Source organism: Neolamprologus brichardi, chromosome 3 (genome assembly GCF_056152115.1).
Source record: "Neolamprologus brichardi isolate AB-2024 chromosome 3, ASM5615211v1, whole genome shotgun sequence".
In the NCBI taxonomy this organism is placed as follows: domain Eukaryota; kingdom Metazoa; phylum Chordata; class Actinopteri; order Cichliformes; family Cichlidae; genus Neolamprologus; species Neolamprologus brichardi.
The window spans coordinates 37,913,113-37,931,950 of NC_142106.1; the positions used below are offsets into that span (position 1 = coordinate 37,913,113).

An 18,838-nucleotide genomic window follows, 5' to 3' on the forward strand; every position below is an offset into this window, starting at 1 on the left:
ATGGGAGAGTCACTGGCCGGTCTTCCAAGCTAAACATGTTTTCAGACAGTAAACTTCTGCTCGCTTTCAGTGATGATTGAGTGCTTTGACTATTGGCTAAAACTTCCTCAACCAGTGGCTTTGAATCAAAACACTGAAGAGAAATGCTCTGGAGAAACACCAGCTTCAAGGATCTTTTTTATCTTCTTCTTTCCACAGCAGGTGATCCACCTCCGTGTGTCTACCCTATCCTTAGCATCCTCTTCTATCATACTAACCCTCTACAAGGCCTCCTTAACTAATTCCAAAAACCTCATCTGTGGTCCTGCCTGGAAGCTCCACATCATAATAAGACTGATTATGACGTCAAGTGCAAAAGACAAAGTAAAATCCCAGGTGTTCATGATATGAGTAGGCAAAATTACATTTTTATATTCTTATCCTACACTGTTACCAATACTTTTTAATTCTTGACTTTTTGAAAAATCTTCACTGTACTTTACAAAAAAACGACAAAAAATTAAATCTTCTCTCCTCTTCATCACATTTTTTTTTGAAGCATTTCCCAAAAACAAAATTGATCTGACTCAACAGAGAAGTACTGGCCAATGGCATCCTTATCACCAGCATCAGTATCAGTCAACAGGGTCGATATCAATATCGGTCAACTGATACTGATATAACCTAATTCCTTTAATCTATTCACAGCTACAGCCTGCAGATGGATGTCTGTGCTTATATTCAATTAGAATCTGGTCGTTAAGTCTGACGTCACTAGCCGTGTCTGGGCCTAAACTCCGCTGCAGGTCCATATATCAAACGATCACTATGGCATTACTGAGAGTTGAAAAACTGTCTAAAGTCTTTCATCTTTAATAAAATGATCAGCGTTCTGCTCTACCAGGTGTAACAATTGAGTTTAACATCCAGGCATCCATGAAAACGGAATTTATGACATTTAACGGAGTTAGAAGTTAGCAGGAAGTTAGCTCGCTAGCTTCTATCTAAATACAATATAGCATGTCCTGACTGCGGGGTTTTGGAAACAAATTAAAACGTACAACTCTGTTATCACTTCCAACATAAATGAAGACAGAAAACTAAACAGAAGTGACGTTTGTAGGGTTACTGAAGTTTGGCTAGCTGGTATATAATGATGTGCTACGTGACCACTAGCGACACAGCTATGTTAGCATAATATAAACAAGCTAACTTTTTTTCCACTCGATAAAAGTTAACGTGAGTGTTCTCGGTGGTCAGGAACAAATGTAATCGCATGGCAGGATGCTGTAAAAGGACCAAACTTCAGCCAGGAGAACAACTGAGATAATCCATCCACAATACGAGGTTAGTCATTCATATACTGCTGCATGGGCTGGGCTGTAGTTACATCCTAAGGTTTTAAAAACTGAGCTTAAATAAATGATTAGCAGTAATAAAAGCCGAGGGAGGTCAACAGTGATCACTGACTGTTTTAGGAGCTTTTTGAGATTAAATAGAAGAAAATACAAAACATTAAACATGTTAACAACACAAAAGCCATATTAAACACAGACTACTTTAGGCCCGGAAGCAGGATTCGTCACGTCATCACTTAACAACCGGATACAGAAGCTCAAAGAAGAAAACATCACCTGGGTCAGTTTTAGAAAATAATTTCTTTGCTCACGGGACATCTTCATGTTGGCATTGAACTATAGTTTCTTTATTTCTTTCTTCTTTTTTCCCTAGCTGGCGGTCAGGAGGACAGGTCGCCCGAAGCCGATACGTCGCAGTGGGTGCCGTAGGGTTTCCATCTTGGTCAACGATGCACTTCCAGGCCTTGTGATATCTGGCCTTGACCTTTGCTTGCTCGAGGATGAGACGTTGTTGTTTAAGATCATCTTCAATTTGCTTGATCCAAGTCTTCTTGGGCGCATCACTCTTGATTCTCCAGTGGGGTGCTGCTACAGCAGAAGGCGATATGGCAGGCGATGGTTACTCATGCGGCAGATGAAGTCGTCACTTCTGGATCAGCTCTTCCATCGAGGGCTGCTGGTGACATTGACTAGATATCACGCTGTTGCTGAGACGGTCACCGAGCGACACTCTGAGAATCTAATGCAAACAGCACATTTGGAAGACCTCGAGCTTGTTGAGGTCGTGCTTGATTATGACCCAGGTCTCGGATCCATAGAAAAGAATGGGCAATACCAGTGTGCAGTACAGGCGGATTTAGTGATGAGGGTGACGTTTGTCTTCTTCCAGATGCACCATCGGAGGGAGGCGAAAGCCGGCGCTGCCGCTTGAACGATTCTTGAGTGTACTTCCACCGTTGATGCCACTTTCTTTTCTTGCACCAGAGAGCCGAGGTATCTGAACTATAGTTTAAAATGGTTTATACTCAATGTTTTTTTAGATTGTGTCCACAAACCTAGGGTGCAGTCCTTACATAATGTGAAAACAATGCACATGATAATCTGTCATGTTATTTATACCGCTCACACAGCACACTCAAATGAGAAAAAATGCTAAAAGTGATAACGAATGGATCCACTCACTAAACAAAGCTTCTTAAATCTAAAGTCAGAGCAGCACATAGTACAGACAACAGACAGAGCTACAAATATGGCTGCACACGAGGCAGAAAAGCAGAAATCATTCAGAAATCATCAGACTTGAATAAAAAAAACAGGACTCCTATTGGCACTGACAAAGGCAACCATTTTTCTTGTTAATCATTTCCTCCTTTTTCCTCTCCCCATTGCCTCCTGCTGTCTCACTTTTGTGCATTCAAAGTTCCCTCCCGCCGTGTCTGAGATCACTCACTCTGATGAAAAGAAAACAATTTGGGTGCTATGGAACTGCATATCGGGGAAATATTCGCCACCCTGCTATAATGATCCGCCTGGGCACGGCTGGACGTGGACTTAGTCATCCAGCACAGACACGGGGACGCAGCTTGAGTCGATTCTGATTTGCATGAGCTGATAATAAAAGTCTAAAAATGGGGCGACACTGCTCCCAAAGATATCTATGTATAGAGTCTAACTGCCTCATTTACAGTTTAGTGGCAGAGCTTGAATGTAACTAATTCAACAGCCAGGGTCTTATTCAGAGGCTGCAGAAAGATCTAAGCGCTTTATATGCAGACCAACAAAGGACTGGGGTAGCAAAGCGAAAGTTATTCACCAGCATCTGTGATAAAATTCCTCCAAAACCAATGGAGGCCCATGCAATGACACAAGTGGAAGAAGCAAAAAAGAAAAGACGACAAACAGCAAAAGAATTTTTGATTAATTACAGCAGCTCTTGTAAGTTGTACAAGTAATATAACAATATTTCTATTGTAGCAAAGTTGAAACTTTTCTCTTAAATTTATCATAACCCTGAATAATAAAACACAGAGTGAAGGCGCGTATGAGCCATGATTGCACTTCAAACCCACAATACGGGAGCAATAAAAGCAGATTCAAAAGGTTGAACTTCTTACCGTTTCTTCCGTGCTGCTTCAGTGTGTTCGCTGAGAGGTGGATAGAGTTGCCTTGTCCTCCGGATTGTGGGAACTTCAGATCAGGCAAATTCCCATCTGTGCTCATTCTCGCTACCTCCAGCTCTGCACAAAACAGAACAAACCCAAGCAAGCAAACAACATTAAGCAATCAATAGAGGGCTACAGCAACCGCTTTGGACACTGGGGTCCTTTCTCTCAACTAAGAATTTAGCTAGAGTATCGAGTACATGGAAAGTATTTTGCAGACTGGCTGAGTCTGACTCACTTCTTTTACAACATTAATAAAAAATCTCAGAGTTATAGCCTTGACAGAGAGCTGGATGTTCTTTTCCCCAATTCAAACCAAGCTGACTTTACTTATTTGACTTTTCTATGACTTCCATGACTGGTTTAAAAAATGGCCCCTGGGAAGAACAACAACAAGCAACTGACTGAATCATTGTATCAAATTTTGTTTTTCCAAGCCCGTAAATAAGCAGTACCCAAAAGTTTGGGAAAAGTCTTAATAAAATATGTACACGGAGAAACAATCACTGCTTTATTTCAATGGCTTGTTGTATTATCTAATGCGATTTTATCATTTTAATTGATGACATGAGCAAAGATGGTTAAAGAAGCAATAAACTTGGCTTGAGTTTGAAGCACCAGCCCCAGAAAAAGATAAACACCAGAGTTTGCAACTCCCTTCATGGATAACCGTCTTTAAGTCTGACGTCATTAGCCATTTCCGGGTCCAATCTCAACCTCTGCTTCAGGTCCCAAAGTAAAAATGTACACTGCAGCATCACAGACAGTCACTGGCTAAATTATTTCATCTGTAATAAAATGATCAATGTGGCTGCTCTACCAGGTGTAACAATTAAGTTTAAAATCCAGGCATCCATGAAAACAGAGTTTATTAACTTTAACAGAGTTTGAAGTTAGCAGGAAGTTAGCTCGCTAGTTCCCACCTAAACATGATATAGCATGTTCTGACCGAGAGATTTCTGAAAAAATTAAAACGTACAGCTCTGCTATCACTTCCAACATAAATGAAGACAGAAAAGTAAACAGCAATGACATTTGTAGGGTTACTGAAGTTGGATTAGCTGTATATAATGATGTGCTATGTGGTGGCTAGCTAAACAGCTATGGTTAGCATAACATAAACACAGTGAAACTGGAGGATGAACGCTAACTTTTTAATGTGAGGGTTCCTGATAGTTTGGGACAGATGCAATTACATGACAGGATCCTGTAAATGGACTAAACTTCAGTCAGGAGAACAATTGAGATAATCCATCCACAATATAATGGTAAAATGGTAAATGGCCTGCATTTGTAAAGCGCTTTTCTAGTCCTTAAGGACCCCAAAGCGCTTTACACTACATTCAGTCATTCACCCATTCACACTCACATTCACACACTGGCGATGGCAAGCTACATTGTAGCCACAGCTGCCCTGGGGCGCACTGACAGAGGCGAGGCTGCCGGACACAGGCGCCACCGGGCCCTCTGACCACCACCAGTAGGCAAATATGGGGTTAGTATCTTGCCCAAGGATATTTGGCATGCAGCCAGGAGGCATCGAACCACCGACCTTAGTGGCTGACCTGCTCTGCCACCTAAGCTACAGCCACCCCTAATATAAGCTTAGTCATTAACATACGGCTGCATGGGCTGGGCTGTAGTTATTGTAAGGTTTTAAAAACTGAGTTTAAAATGAACAGTGACAATAAAAACCGAAAGAGGCCACTTTGTAGGGGCTTGTTGAGATTTAATAAAACAAGATACAAAGCAATAAAACACATTAAAAAGACAACAGCATTAATAAACGCAGAGTAGTTTTGACCCGGAAACAGGGTTCATACGTCATCACCTAAACACCGGATAGGACAAACTGATCAGCCTCTTTAATTGGTGTAAATACGTCTGGCCTTGTCAACATGCTGCTCCGATTTATATTTGGGGAAGCCAGATTGCACTGGATAGTGGAGGGAGTAGCAGACAACGCTGCAGGAAATCATCACTTTTTCATCAATTTTCCAAAAGAAAGTCATTTTTTAGAGCTGCATTTTGACGCTATTATTAGCTGATGCTCCTCAACTAGAAAGATCTATTGCTTCTTTAATCAGCACCAAAGTTTCAAACTATGCTAACATAACAAAGTTTCCTCTGATGATCAATCAAACTTTTCACATTATAAGCTCGCAATAGGTAATAACATGTCCCATTTGTGATGGTAACAAATATTACATTAAAAATCATAAGTCATCCAAATCCATTCATTACTGGTCGTTTACAACTTCTCTCATCAGTTTTTATGCTTCATAGGTACATGAAGAAAAACTGTTTTTCAAAAGCCAGAATTTTAGAGCGGTAGAGTAATTATGCTTTGCATATCACTGTACCTACACCAAGCAACAACACAAGCCTGGGTAAGAAATTTGTTATTGATTACGACTGATGGAATATTTAAACTGTAGTCAGAAAATCTAACAGCTAACAGCTAGAGCAGATGCTAGCAAACTGCAAAGAAATCTCCATTTGCTATATTGATTCCAAAAAGCATTCATCGTGTAGCAGCTGGTTTTATTAATCACTGCATCGCCAAAGAGCTCTAAATACAACACATCCTCTCTTGATTCACTCAGCATTGACAGAAGAAGTTATCTGTGTACAGTTTACACATGGCAGTGTTGTTTTTTCCCCTAAACTGTAACAACAAAGGCTGTCTTTGCTTTATTAAAAAAAAAAAGACACCTTCATTCTGAGGAATCTTTTTCTCTTGAAGAGCACAGAGAGTGAACGATGCAAGGAGAAAATAAAGACCGACGGGACAAGACAAGCTCGCTTCTGCAGCAGTTCAACAGCTGTTGTGTCTGAAGCGAGCACCGAGCTCCTAATTTATGGTTCAAAGACTCTGGTGTCACGCAGCAGAGGAAAATGAGCTGCTGATAGGAGCCTGGCTCAAATAAAAATCTCGTTCCATCAAAGTTATTACGGCATGATACAATTCAATTTAATAAAGCAGTCTAGTGTGCTCCTCTCTTAAGTACAGGTGACCTGTGTGAAGTCTAGGCATTCCTAAATGTCAAATTAACTCCCAGAGCGCTGAGATGAGTCTGCTGATTCACAGCTCGGTAGAAATACAGAAAAGAAGTTACACAAATGCACATTTCTAAATGTGCGTTGTGGATTAATAGAGGCTGTGGGTGTAAGTAAACAATGCTGACGTTTATGTAAGAGATTAGAGTTTTAGCCACGATTGTGCAGCTCTTGTAAAGAAATGTCACTGCAAATGTGTAAAATCTGGTATAAGCTGAAGAAACAGTCACGGAAATGGTATTAATAGGTTATATTGTAATCTAGACACCTACAGACTTCCATGAGATGGAAAAACAATGGGACAGTCAAACAAGCAGTGACCAGCTTACAGTAAAAACCGAAACCGCAGGAAAACAGCAAATGAAAAGCTGGAAGACGTCTTCTTCTTAAAACTGGCACTCACCAGAGCCACCCCTCAGCATCCTTGTAGATGCACCTGTGGTATAAACGTCAAAATCCTAGGTGTTTTTCAGAAAAGTTGACCTCTGACCTTGAGGTCAAGGTCACCAGGATTCAATTTGAAAATTCTAAGTGACCACATTTTTAAGTTATCGCATTCACAAGATTGCCTTGACCTCTGACCTCTCATGTAAAGCACAAACTGTGGATAAAAGATGGCCAATGAGGTGAATTCTTTCTAACAGCCAGCAGGGGGTGGCTACTCTGGTTTCAAAAAGTATGTCCAAATGCATAGAAGTGTGTAAAAAATATAATCTTAGGAAACATTTCTTTTTCTTCGAGGGTCTTTTTTGTTTTTTTAATTAAAGTATAATGTTTATTTTGTAAATTGTAGTCCGATTTAAACTGAAAATGGATACAAAAAAAGAGACACTTTTAGGCTGTGTCTACTTTGATTGACAAAGTGCTACCACATGAGCGTGCAATGGTAATTGGATCGGTGCTCAAATAGAACTTTTTAAAGTTGTACTACAGACACTTTCATCCAGCCCTTTATCAGCGCCTTTCTACTCACTTCAGCACTCAAATTGAAAGTTTTTTTGAAAGTCCCATTCACCCATTCATACATGCATTCATACTTTTATCTACTTCGAAGTGCTTTCTTACCTTCACACACACACAAACACTCTCACACTCTGATGGATGCTTCAAGGGCAATTTGAGGTTTGGTATCTTGCCCATGGGTACTCCAGCATGCGGACTGGAGGAGTCAATGATCAATCCACTGACCTTCCAATTAGTAGCCAACCCGCTCTACCTCCTGAGCCTCAGCCGGCAGTCACTCACCTAACCAGTGATGTTTGGCTCAAAGACAAAAAGATGGCGGTTGCCAGCTTGGTACGGATTTCTTTGACTTACATGTCTCTGCTACGTTTTTTTATGCTTTCTAACGATGGCGACATGATCAGTTTGAGGAATGAGTTCTGAAAAATAGTAACAATCACGTCTTTTTTTTCCTAGCCTTTATTGATAGGATAGTCAGGAGAACAGTAACGCAGGGCCGAGTGGGAGAACGACACGCAGATAATGACCCGAACCCAACTCTGCAACAGCCTTTCCACTTACAGGTCGCCTTCTCGAGTAAGCAAGCCACACCAGTTCACCCAAAACACCTTTTGAATGAGGTGACTGCCGGCTACGATCAGTCCAGACATCCGCTGCCAGCTAAATGCCACTCAGTTATAACGCGACTCGCCAGGAGTGGCAGCCTATCCAGAGTTCTACTTGAACTAGCAGGCAGATTAGTCTGTAGTGGAGAATCTCAACTTGAAACAAAAATTGATTCAGTGTAAGAAAAAGAAACTTAATTAAGGCCGATAAGGCATTCAGCTGATGATCTCACGTCAGCGGACTGTGACACCTCTGACTTTGATAAAGGTTGCAGCCAACAGGAAGCTACGAAGAGGCCACATTTAATCCTGCCTTTGGATCTGTTCTCATACCAGGGTTTCCCATAAAAAAAATCTTTTGTATTAGCATTCTCCAGTGCTTTTGTAAAGGCCAGGGGGTTTTGATACATTCCTATTCAACTTAGCTAAGACAATACCCCAGATAGCTTACCGTTCCCTGGATTCCAAGAGGCTGCCTTCTGAATAAAGGAAGCATTTTTCTGTCTCCCTCCCTCTCCCTCTTGCTGTCTTTCTTTTCCCCTGTGTGGTTGTGTAAAAGAGCTTACGACGGGCTTTAGGGAATTTCTTTGATGCCATAGGAGTTGTTGGACCCCGAAGACTATACCTTCAAAGCTGGTTTAAATAACACGCTAATCGGCAGAAATCTGTTCACAAGATTATCATGCAGAGAGCGGAGCGCGCGCTCTCTCGCAGACAAAAGCTTGAGACGAGCACACGCAGCGTGACGCGTAAACACAAACACAGACACAATGACTGCGGAAATATCCTTCTTTGAAAGCGCACAGAATAGATCTCATTATCAGCTTGAGCCTAAAATTATAGCAAGGCTTTTTAAGGGTTCGAGATTCGCTTTAAAGCGAGAGAACCAGCTCGGCCTGGCGCTGAAAGGACGTCTCCAGGTGTCTTAAGTGCAGTACACCTGCTCACACACACACACACTCTTAATGTCACATGCAAGGCAAAGTGAGGGAGAAGTAATTAGCTGCTGTAGTGATTACAAATGTTTGGAAGGGCCCCCTTGTCCTCATTTAACTACCCTGCATGGCATGAGGGATTGCAGGAGGCGACTGGCTGGGTAAAAAGGAAAAAAAAGCCCAGCAAACAGAGAGATAAGGCCCAGTAAACATGTCACCAGCACATAATTAACCAGACTACCACAGTGTGCTATAAAATCTCACTCGAGTTTTGCAGACATCGTTTCATCCCCCCTTCTCCAAACGAGCCCAGAATCTCCTTAATACCCAGATGAATTGTGTGCCAGATACAATAAAACCCATTTTATTAATTCTCCTTACGCTCGCCTCCTTTTAAGCCAGCAGACCTATATTTTTAGGTTGCCATGGCAGCAGGAACTTTGGGGGGGGATGGGATAAAAATCCAATGTCTTCAGAGAATAGGGCGATACATCATGGCATTATTTTTGCCCCGCTAGCTCCAATTATTTAAGTTTTACACGGTTCTTGATGTAAGCTGCAAAAAAAAGAAAGTCCCAGCGACGGATGCATCCAGTTTGGAATTACCCCACCAGGGACAACCGTAATGACACAACTTCTATTATCTGAGCTCGCTTGGTATTTATACACTGAATAATGAGCACCGATCCCTGATCTGCAGCACCAGTGGTTAATTCCTGCTAATAACTGACACAAATATAAACACAATCATTAGAGATAATTGTCAGTTTACAGCCGGCTGCCATCAGCTATAAGCAGCCCTGCCAGATTTCACCTCCTGCAAGACAGAGAGCATTACTCCAGTGACCTTCACACTTGATCCAACGCCTCAAAAGCTCCACTGTCAGCGTGAGGGGATCAATAGCTGCGTGGTGAACTTCGTGTGCCTGTGCAACAAGCAAGATCTGCCAAGGCTCTTTAGGAACGTGAGAGAAAAATACTGGGAAAAACAAACGATATCAAATAAAAATGCAACGACAGAAACGAACGCTCGGCTCTTTAAACTCATCTTATGATTGTCTGTCATAATTGGAAAATGCAGTGTCTTCCAGATGAGCTAATAATCTGTTTCCCAGCAGCTTGAGAACATAATTCTATCCAAGCTGGTTCACTCAAACAAACAAAGACAAATTAAATGTAATGTGCTCGCTGGCATTCAATTTCACATCCATCCACTCATCCATATATCCATCCACTAATCGATGCATCCAACCATCCACCCATCTATCATCCAACCATCCACCCATCTATCATCCACTCATCCATCCATCTATCATCCACTCATCCATCCATCTATCATCCACTCATCCATCCATCTATCATCCACTCATCCATCCACTAATACAGCCATCCACCTGTAATTCATCCATCTATCCATACATCCAACCATCTATCATCCATCCATCCGCTCATCCATGTAACGATCTATCCATCCACTCATCCATCCACTCATTCATCCATCCACTCATTCATCCATCCATCCATCCACTCATCCATCCACTCATCCATCCACTCATTCATCCATCCATCCATCCACTCATCCATCCACTCATCCATCCACTCATCCATCAATCCATTCATCCATCCACCATAAAAAAAAAAAAGCAAAGAGAAATCCATCCATGAGGTTTTCCCTCATTCAAACATTTAGATAACTTCAATTAATTAATGTGTATTTTTAACTTGGTAAACAACCTTTTTTGTTTAATGACTACAGCCACTATATTAAACACATTACCACACATACTATATTGCTTAATGATCATTAGAAAAGGAGGCAATAAAATAGTAAATGTTTCATTTACCATATACTTTGAAAGGAATGCATTAGTCAGTGTGTTGTAAACTGGCACTCTCTTTTTTACAAATCATCTGATTTTGCATACATGTACGTGTTTTATTTTGCTTTTTTTTTTTTTTTTACATGACAACATGCAAACTGCAAGCGTGGCTGTGCATACTTACGGATGTTGTCGGTGTTCTCTTGCACGATGTCCGTCTTGAGCAGGTTATCAGCCAGGACGAAGGCCCCCTGCTCGACCGTGTCCAGCAGCATGGTGGCGGCCCTCAGCTGCTCGCCTGTGCTCAGCTCCCTCCAAGCCGCCTGGGCCTGCGGCTGTAGCAAATTGTTGACGGTCTCCACCATGGCCTAGGGAGTTCAAATCATTGATTTAGTGAGAGGAAGCTAAGCTGGCCTGGGACTGCGGCAGCTTGACGTGGCGATGTGGTAAATGGTTTGAGTGAAGGAAGATCAAAGGGAGCTGAGCACTGAGAAACAAATCGCACAATCCTGTGGGACTGTGCGAGGAAGAAGCGTGGAGAGTTTCTTTTTTCACCCCTTTCTCTTTTTCATTTTAGCTTAAATTTCATAATAATTTTTATATTGAGCAATTTCACGAGTCTATTTCCCATTCACTTAAAAGACATGGATCATCGACCTGCAGCAGCGACACCTGAATCTGTAATGACAATGGATGTTGCTCTCTTGTGTTTTTGCTGCTGTTTGCTTTTATCTACAGGGAGAAAAAAAAAAAAATCATGTAAATGAATCAGAGTCAGTGCTCACAAGTCCAGAGACCAATTCTTACATGACTTGAGGCAGGGGTCTTTAATTGGTGTGATAAATGTTCTTCCATGCAGACAATCCCAATGCACAAACGCACTACAAAATAAATGGATAAATAAATTTTATAACAATTAATAATTATAACACAACAATTTTCAAGAGATGTAAAAGATCTTTGCTAGCAGCAGCAGCTATCTGCAGCCATTCGAATCGGATCTTCTCTGCATATTAATGCTGTCGAAGGACTAATATGCCATCTTTAATTTCCCCGCAACAATGCCGGAGCGGGTAAGGAGGAAACAAGAACATCCTCCAGACAAGATGAAAAATTAAGAGCCATTAAAGATTTAAAAATGCCAATGGCGAGATTTAGGAATGGAATACTAATTGGTCAAGCAAGGCAATTCATTCCTGGTACCAGTGCTCCGAAAGAGCTAAAAGAGCCTGACCGCCGCTGGGACAAAAAAGAAGCTATTTCTAAGCCATTACAGTGCAGTAGGTGGCTAATAATGCTAGTAATAGTCGCTTTTCCGGGCTTCATCGTGAAAATCACAGATTTAATTCAGTTCTTTTAAAAAAAGGTCAAATTTGGATTCCCTCTTTACACTTCTTTAAAAGCAATTGTGACAGTTTGTGCAATTGTGACATCCCGAAAGTGGAAGTGAAGGTGCACGTGAACGCTGGTAATGCCACACCACAGAACGCCCTCTGTGAACCTCGCTTTTATCGTCTTTTTTGATCAATGGATTTATGGAGGGGAATAAGAGCTTTAGTACGACTCCACAACAGCATGGGGATAAAGCTAAAGGCGATAAGAGGAGCCATGTGCTCGAGTGTATTAAAAGCATTCCTCATAAAAAAAAAAGGTGGGGGTGGGGGTTACAGTCACGTGGAATAAATCTAATAGCTCCCCCAGCCTCGGATACTTTATAATTTTAACTTTATGTTTGTCTCCAGCCACCGTGATAGCAAGAGGAGTCAGAGTACTGATTGGGAATTTCAAATAGCACCAGCTGGCTGTTCCCCATTCAAAACATACCCTGTACACATTAATCCGCCCACACACAGTCACAGACACACACAGCACTCAGAGGCTGACGCAAGAGAGAGCACACACCTGTTAGTATACAGGAACATACACAAAGTCAGTGGCAGGCACATACGCCGACTTCAAGCCGTGCCGGGTAATACAGCCACACACACAGACACAAACACATGCACACACACACACACACACACACACACACATGCACAAGCAGTGCACCAACTTTGATGTAATTATTCATTATCTGCAGCCAATCTCCAATCACACCTTCTGACATTCAGCTAGAGGCAAAGGTTGATTCACTCTCAATTAAGGAGCTCTCTTTCTTCAGGCATTGACATTTTTTTCCCCTTCTTTGTTCCCTCCTGCAAGATTTTCTTTCAGCACTTCTTAAAACACTGAAATAATGGTTCTTCGGGGGGGAACGATTGATGGACTCGCAGACGAGGTCGTCTCGCTTTTTTTCCTCCACATGCGCAATAGATGCAAAAGGAGAACAAGGTGGCAGACCAGTCCAATCCTGGGGATGGGTCAGAAAACGTGACGCCCAAAATTAATATTGGAATAAAGGATCAGCTCTCACACTGGTCCTTCAGGCATTTTATTTTTTTTATTAGATCAGCTAAAAGAAAAGCAATAAAGCTGACACTGATGCACGGCGCGTCATTTGGATGCAACAGATTAACCAAACCACTGTGACACAAATGACTCATTACTGTTATTAATATGTATAGAGCATGCAAATCTTTACCTCATTTAAACCAGAGAATGATATTATGACACAAACACTATAGGATATTGTCACTGTGTTGGATTGACAGTATATGCTAGCCCTGATAAGACCTGAAATTGAGCATGCGGTTCCAATATGCATTACATTGTAATGCAAAAATGTATTCTTCAGTGTTTATAATAACCGGCAGCCGGGCTGGTTTATGATGAAGAAGCTACAGACAAATTGTGTTGGAAGGAAAATCCAAGGCAAACTTTATCCTTCTGCACTGAAACTCCCATTATCATAATACTTTTTGTGCTCATTTCAGGCCTGTGTTTTGTAAAATAATTTGCAACAATTTTGACGGCTGAAATAATTTCAGATAAAGGTCACGGCGAAGGAAAAATAGCTTCTGTGCCAATACACTGTGTCACCCCGTGTTCATCTATTCGTGCACTGCAGCAATGAATGAGCACTTTCTTTTAGGGCCTTAAACAATCTGCAATTTAAAGGCTGAACATGTTGCAGAAATGTCAGATATTTAGTCAAGCAGTATATATGGATATACTTTTATTAGATTTCTTGTAGGTAAAGTCATGTGATTGTATGCACTCCTGTGAAAAAATAAGTACATCCTTGTAACCAAGTGCTGCTAACCAAATGTACTTAATTAGCAGATCGTCTGGTTTGGAGCATTCAGCTGTGTATTAACACAATGCCACAATCTTCCCAGGAGTGGACATCTGCAATGCAAGGCTAAGGGAAACTCTAGAAAACCCCAAGAGCAACATGTCAGACTCTACAGGGCTCAGTTAGCATGTTAAAAGTTGAAGTTCATGGCAGCCAAGTTTGGTTGGGAGGGTTAAACAACATGGCAGCATGGCTTAGCTTTGCAAAGCTGCGTCTGAACAAACAAAAAGACTTCTGTAACTTTGGGCAGATGAGACCCAATTGGATGTGTTTGACCATAACGTAGAGCAGCGGTCCCCAACCTTTTTTGCACCACGGACCGGTTTATGTCCGACAATATTTTCACGGATCGGCCTTTAAGGTGTTGCGGATAAATACAACAAAATTAAACCAGTACCTGTAACAAAAAAAGAAGATTGATTCATAACACACGGGACAAGACCTAGGGAAACCGAGTTAACGATAAAAATGATTTTAAAAAAAAATAACGCTAAAAACCGATAAAACCCCTGAAAACCATGAATTTCAAACCTGAGCCTCAACTCTTCCGGCCCAGTACCAAACGACTCACGGTACCGGGCCGTGGCCTGGGGTTTGGGTACTGCTGATGTAGAGCACCACGTTTGTGAACACTAAACATGGCGTATCAGCACAAACGCCTAAATCATCCTGGATCATAGTGGTGGTGAAAGGATGACAACTTGTGCTTGTTCAATGGCCTCAGGGTCTGGGCACCTTGCAAGGTGCACCTTGAGCGATGATGACCTCCTCTGTGTATCAAAGTATTCTAGATTCAAATATGAGGCCATGTGAGGCTAAAACAAAAGGACAAATGGACAATGATCCCAAACACGGCAACAAATCTACAACAGAACCACTGAAAACAAAGAGAATCAAAGTGCCACAATGGCCCAAAGTCCAACCTTCAACCTGAGTACATTAAGGAAATATTGCACATGTTTAAATAATAGACTTTAGAGATGCTGGCAGCAAATCTGGTTTCCCTTTGGAGAAATCCAGGGTAGTCATGATTTCCTGTTTCCATATTTGTGAGAAGTTTGGGTAAATGGTTACTTTGGTTAGCTTCAAATTTCCAGTATAGGCAGGAAAAGGACACCAAGCTCTTAACCTAATATTCCAAACTGTTTATGTCTAATGTTCAACTGTTTTTCAATGGATGCTATTTTGTGAGGCAATCCATTGTGAATACTCAGTGGAGACACCGTGTTCTTTATTTACGAAAGCTAGCGGCATCTTTACCCGTCTTCCCATTAGATCAAGCTGTCACATTTTACTTTTTCTCCAAGATCTTTCACCCAAAGGCAAATCTCTAGTCTGCAATATGTCACCATTGATTCATCAAAAAGCAAAGTTTCTTGGCACAGGCAGTAGGTTAAAGAGATTTGCTTTGAAACATGAATGAATAAAAATAATAACATTAATTAAATAAAGTAAAAGTGAAAAAATGCAGTTAAAGGAAAATACTAACAGTCATTAAGTCAACTTTCCCTTTTCCAGTGAAGATCCTGGCCATTTGCAGTCCACAGCTCTTATGTTTGAACTCTTAAATTAAATCCACCCACATGTTAAACCTTTGTTGAACCCCAGAATTAATGGAAAAGACAACAAACCAAAGAAAAAATGATCAAAGCTCTTTCACTGGACCTAAAAGGTTAATGGCTGTGTTTAGCACAAATAAACACATCCAAAAAATCTTTTTATTAAACTGATGGACCTGAGGAACACGCTAGCCCTGCCAGCATCGTCAGGCTACTAGACAGCTAAAATACCCAACAATTCCCAGGAGCTAACAAGTCCAAAGGCATGCTTGTTAGATTAATTGGTGATATCCGTATCCATCCATCCAAGCAGCCATACAACAGGCAAGTATGGCTGCCAGTGAAAGTGGGCCTCTAGTGTTTATTGATCATGTGACTGCTGATAGAAGCAGCAGGATGAATTGTGAAGTTCTGAGAGCTATACTCTCTGCTTACATTCCCCCAAATGCTGCAAAAATTATAAGCAGCACTTCACAGGGCAACTAGATAATGGCCAAAAGCACACTGCAAAAGCAACCCAAGAGTTTCTAAATGTAATGAAATAGCATATTTGAATAGACTTGAATAGACAAGTCGTTCACCTGATCCCAACCCAACAGATGTTTTTCAGCCACTGAAGCTAAAACTGAAAGCAGAGAGACTCTCAAACAAGCAGCAATTTAAGGCATCTGCAGAAATGGCCAAGCAGAGCATCTTGGTGGAGGAAATACAGCACTCGCAGGCTACAAAGAGCTTTCATTGAAATATAAAAAACAATCCTCTTATTTAAAGTTATGTTAGTTTGCCCATTTTACCTTTGAGGCGCTGAAATTGGGAGAATATCTATAAAAATGGCTGTAATTCCTAAACAGTTAATGCAACAGTTTTTTAAAGCCTTGTAATTAAAGCTGGAAACCTATACACTTTAATCATTTCTTGATTGGGGCTGAGAACACTGCACATTTGCAGTTAGAGAAATGCAGAAGGGGTGAGGGTGGGAGGTGGAACACCACTGCTATCATCATAGTCTGTGCAGTTAAGTCCTACTGTGCATGTGTGGTGGTGGTTCGCTGTTATTTTACTGCTATTAGCACACTGCCACTCCATCTGTCAAATGTAGCATCTCACTCTGGTGCTGCAAACTCCCAAAGACCCCCCCTCCTTCTTTTTTTGGCTAGTTTATTTTTTTCTACGGTCAAATGTGAGCCAGCAGTTAAAAAGTATATTTCAGTTCCCAGTACATGAGGAAATGCTAATCGTTAGCTGGACTCACTGCTGGAATGTTCCACTTGGAACAAGCATGATGAAAAGCTGCAGTGCAGAGGCCATTTATACCAATGCAGAAGGAAGGAAGAAAGGGAGAGGTGGACATTAGCGCGCGCTTGGCAAGAGCCCAAGCTAACCCGTAGTGTATGTGCCTCTATCTGTGCGCTGATTGATGAAATGAACTCTGGGTCTGGGAAATTGATTCTGGCTGTGGCTGATCTCCCCTCTTTTTCCTCTCTGACTGGCTAGCCTGGTTGGCTCTCTCTGTGCACTTAGCTCTCATCCCCTCATTTCTCTGCACTCCTCCCTTCCTGTTTGCCAGTTGGTTCCTCTCGCTTGTTTCCTCTCACTGACGTTGAAGGCTGATCTCAAAATGGTAGGGAGAAAGAACATAAACAAGGTGGGATGCCTTGTTCTCTCTGTCATCTTCTATCTGACTTCTTGTCTCTGGGCTCAAATGAAGCTGTAGCATCATTTCTTGTCTGTTCTATATTAGCTGCTAGCCATATCATCCCTCTTCTTTGAGAATCTCTGAAATCTTCTGCTTTAATATTTTATCAAGCCTTCTTCAGTAAGTGGGTGGTTGCTTCTGTGTAGGTGAGTGTCTGAGGGGTTACCTTTGTATTTCTGCCTTCTGTCTCAGGTTTCATCTCACTACTGTCTTGATAGAAACCCTCTATTAACCTCAACAGCTGAAGAAAATTGATAGATGTTAATCAGTGATACAACAAATGATGCTGTTATTTTCTCATTTGGTTGCATTTCAGTTAAAAGAAGATTGTTATGAGCAGGGAGAGGAGCAGCACTAAACCCCGAGCAGGGTTCAGTGACATGACTCTAAATCTGAAATCACATGGCAAATTGGAGCTTAGGTGGAGGTGGGTTGCAAAGAGGCTTGCACAGGCAACTGTACAGCAGCTGTATTCATGCTAAAACAACTCAGATAGCAAATCTAATGTGAGATTTTCTGATTTTCTTTTTTCTCATTACAGAAAAAAAAATCATTGCTGCACAGATTCCTCCAAAAAGCCGTCTACTGAACAAAACTGCGAAACATTTGTATTTAATTTGAATGAACCTTAAAAGACTTTGGTCGACAAGTTGCTTCGCCTTTTAATTTAAAGCAAGACACAGAAAACTGTATTCAAGACTAGACACTCTAAAACTATCATGAATTAATATAAAGTGATCAAAGTGTTCAGATTTTCATTTTCAGGCCACAAATTATAACGACTTAACCAAAGAACACCAGAATTTCAGTGTATGCACACATGTGTATGGATAACCCAGATATCCTCTCAACACACACGCATACACGCACGCAAAAAATAACCACGGTACTTTCTCAATTATTACACAACACTGATCAGCAGAACTTTCCTCTCTGTGAGGAGAAAGCCCTCATTATTCAGAGAGAGAGCTCTGCACTGCAGGCCAGATGTGGAGGCCTCTGTTTCCGAGGAAGTAGCAATCTTCATCTTCCAACATTTTGTCATCTCGTTACATTTCCGAACAAGGATCCTCCCTGTGTTTCTGCCTGCTCTGAGGTCATCCTACTTTGTGACACTCCCCCGCCCCCCTCGGTCATCTTTCCATGCGACGCCATCAGTTTAACTCGGGTCGGAGCGCAACATCCTCCCTGTATTGCGCAAATCCACACTCCTACTGAGGTATGAGACATTATTTGGGATATTTTCTGTACATCCCTCAACTCCCGCGCAGTCGTTCGCTCGCTTTAAAACGAAATAAATAAAAAGGAGGAAAACCTTCAAAGCAACTTTGTTTGACATTAGAACAACATGGACGGATATAATCACAGTAATTGGACAACCATAACATCTCTGCCCATAAACACGCTGCCATTAGTAATGACCAAAAAGGCAAGGGAGGCAGGGCGTCGTTTTTATCCTGTTTATG

The 18,838-nt window shown here is 41.5% G+C and overlaps 1 protein-coding gene across 9 annotated transcripts in view; it reads right to left on the reverse strand.

Moving 5' to 3' along the window:
• LOC102783746 (adhesion G protein-coupled receptor L3) overlaps nucleotides 1–18,838 on the reverse strand; it is a 257,526-nt gene that overhangs the window by 56,533 nt on the left and 182,155 nt on the right. For all 9 annotated transcript variants that reach the window (XM_087837411.1, XM_087837393.1, XM_087837405.1 and 6 more), the window contains 2 exons: nucleotides 11,067–11,250; nucleotides 3,452–3,574 (listed from right to left, as the gene is read on the reverse strand). In XM_087837411.1, coding sequence (XP_087693537.1) covers nucleotides 3,452–3,574; nucleotides 11,067–11,250 — 307 coding nt within the window. The remainder of the gene's footprint in view (nucleotides 1–3,451; nucleotides 3,575–11,066; nucleotides 11,251–18,838) is intronic.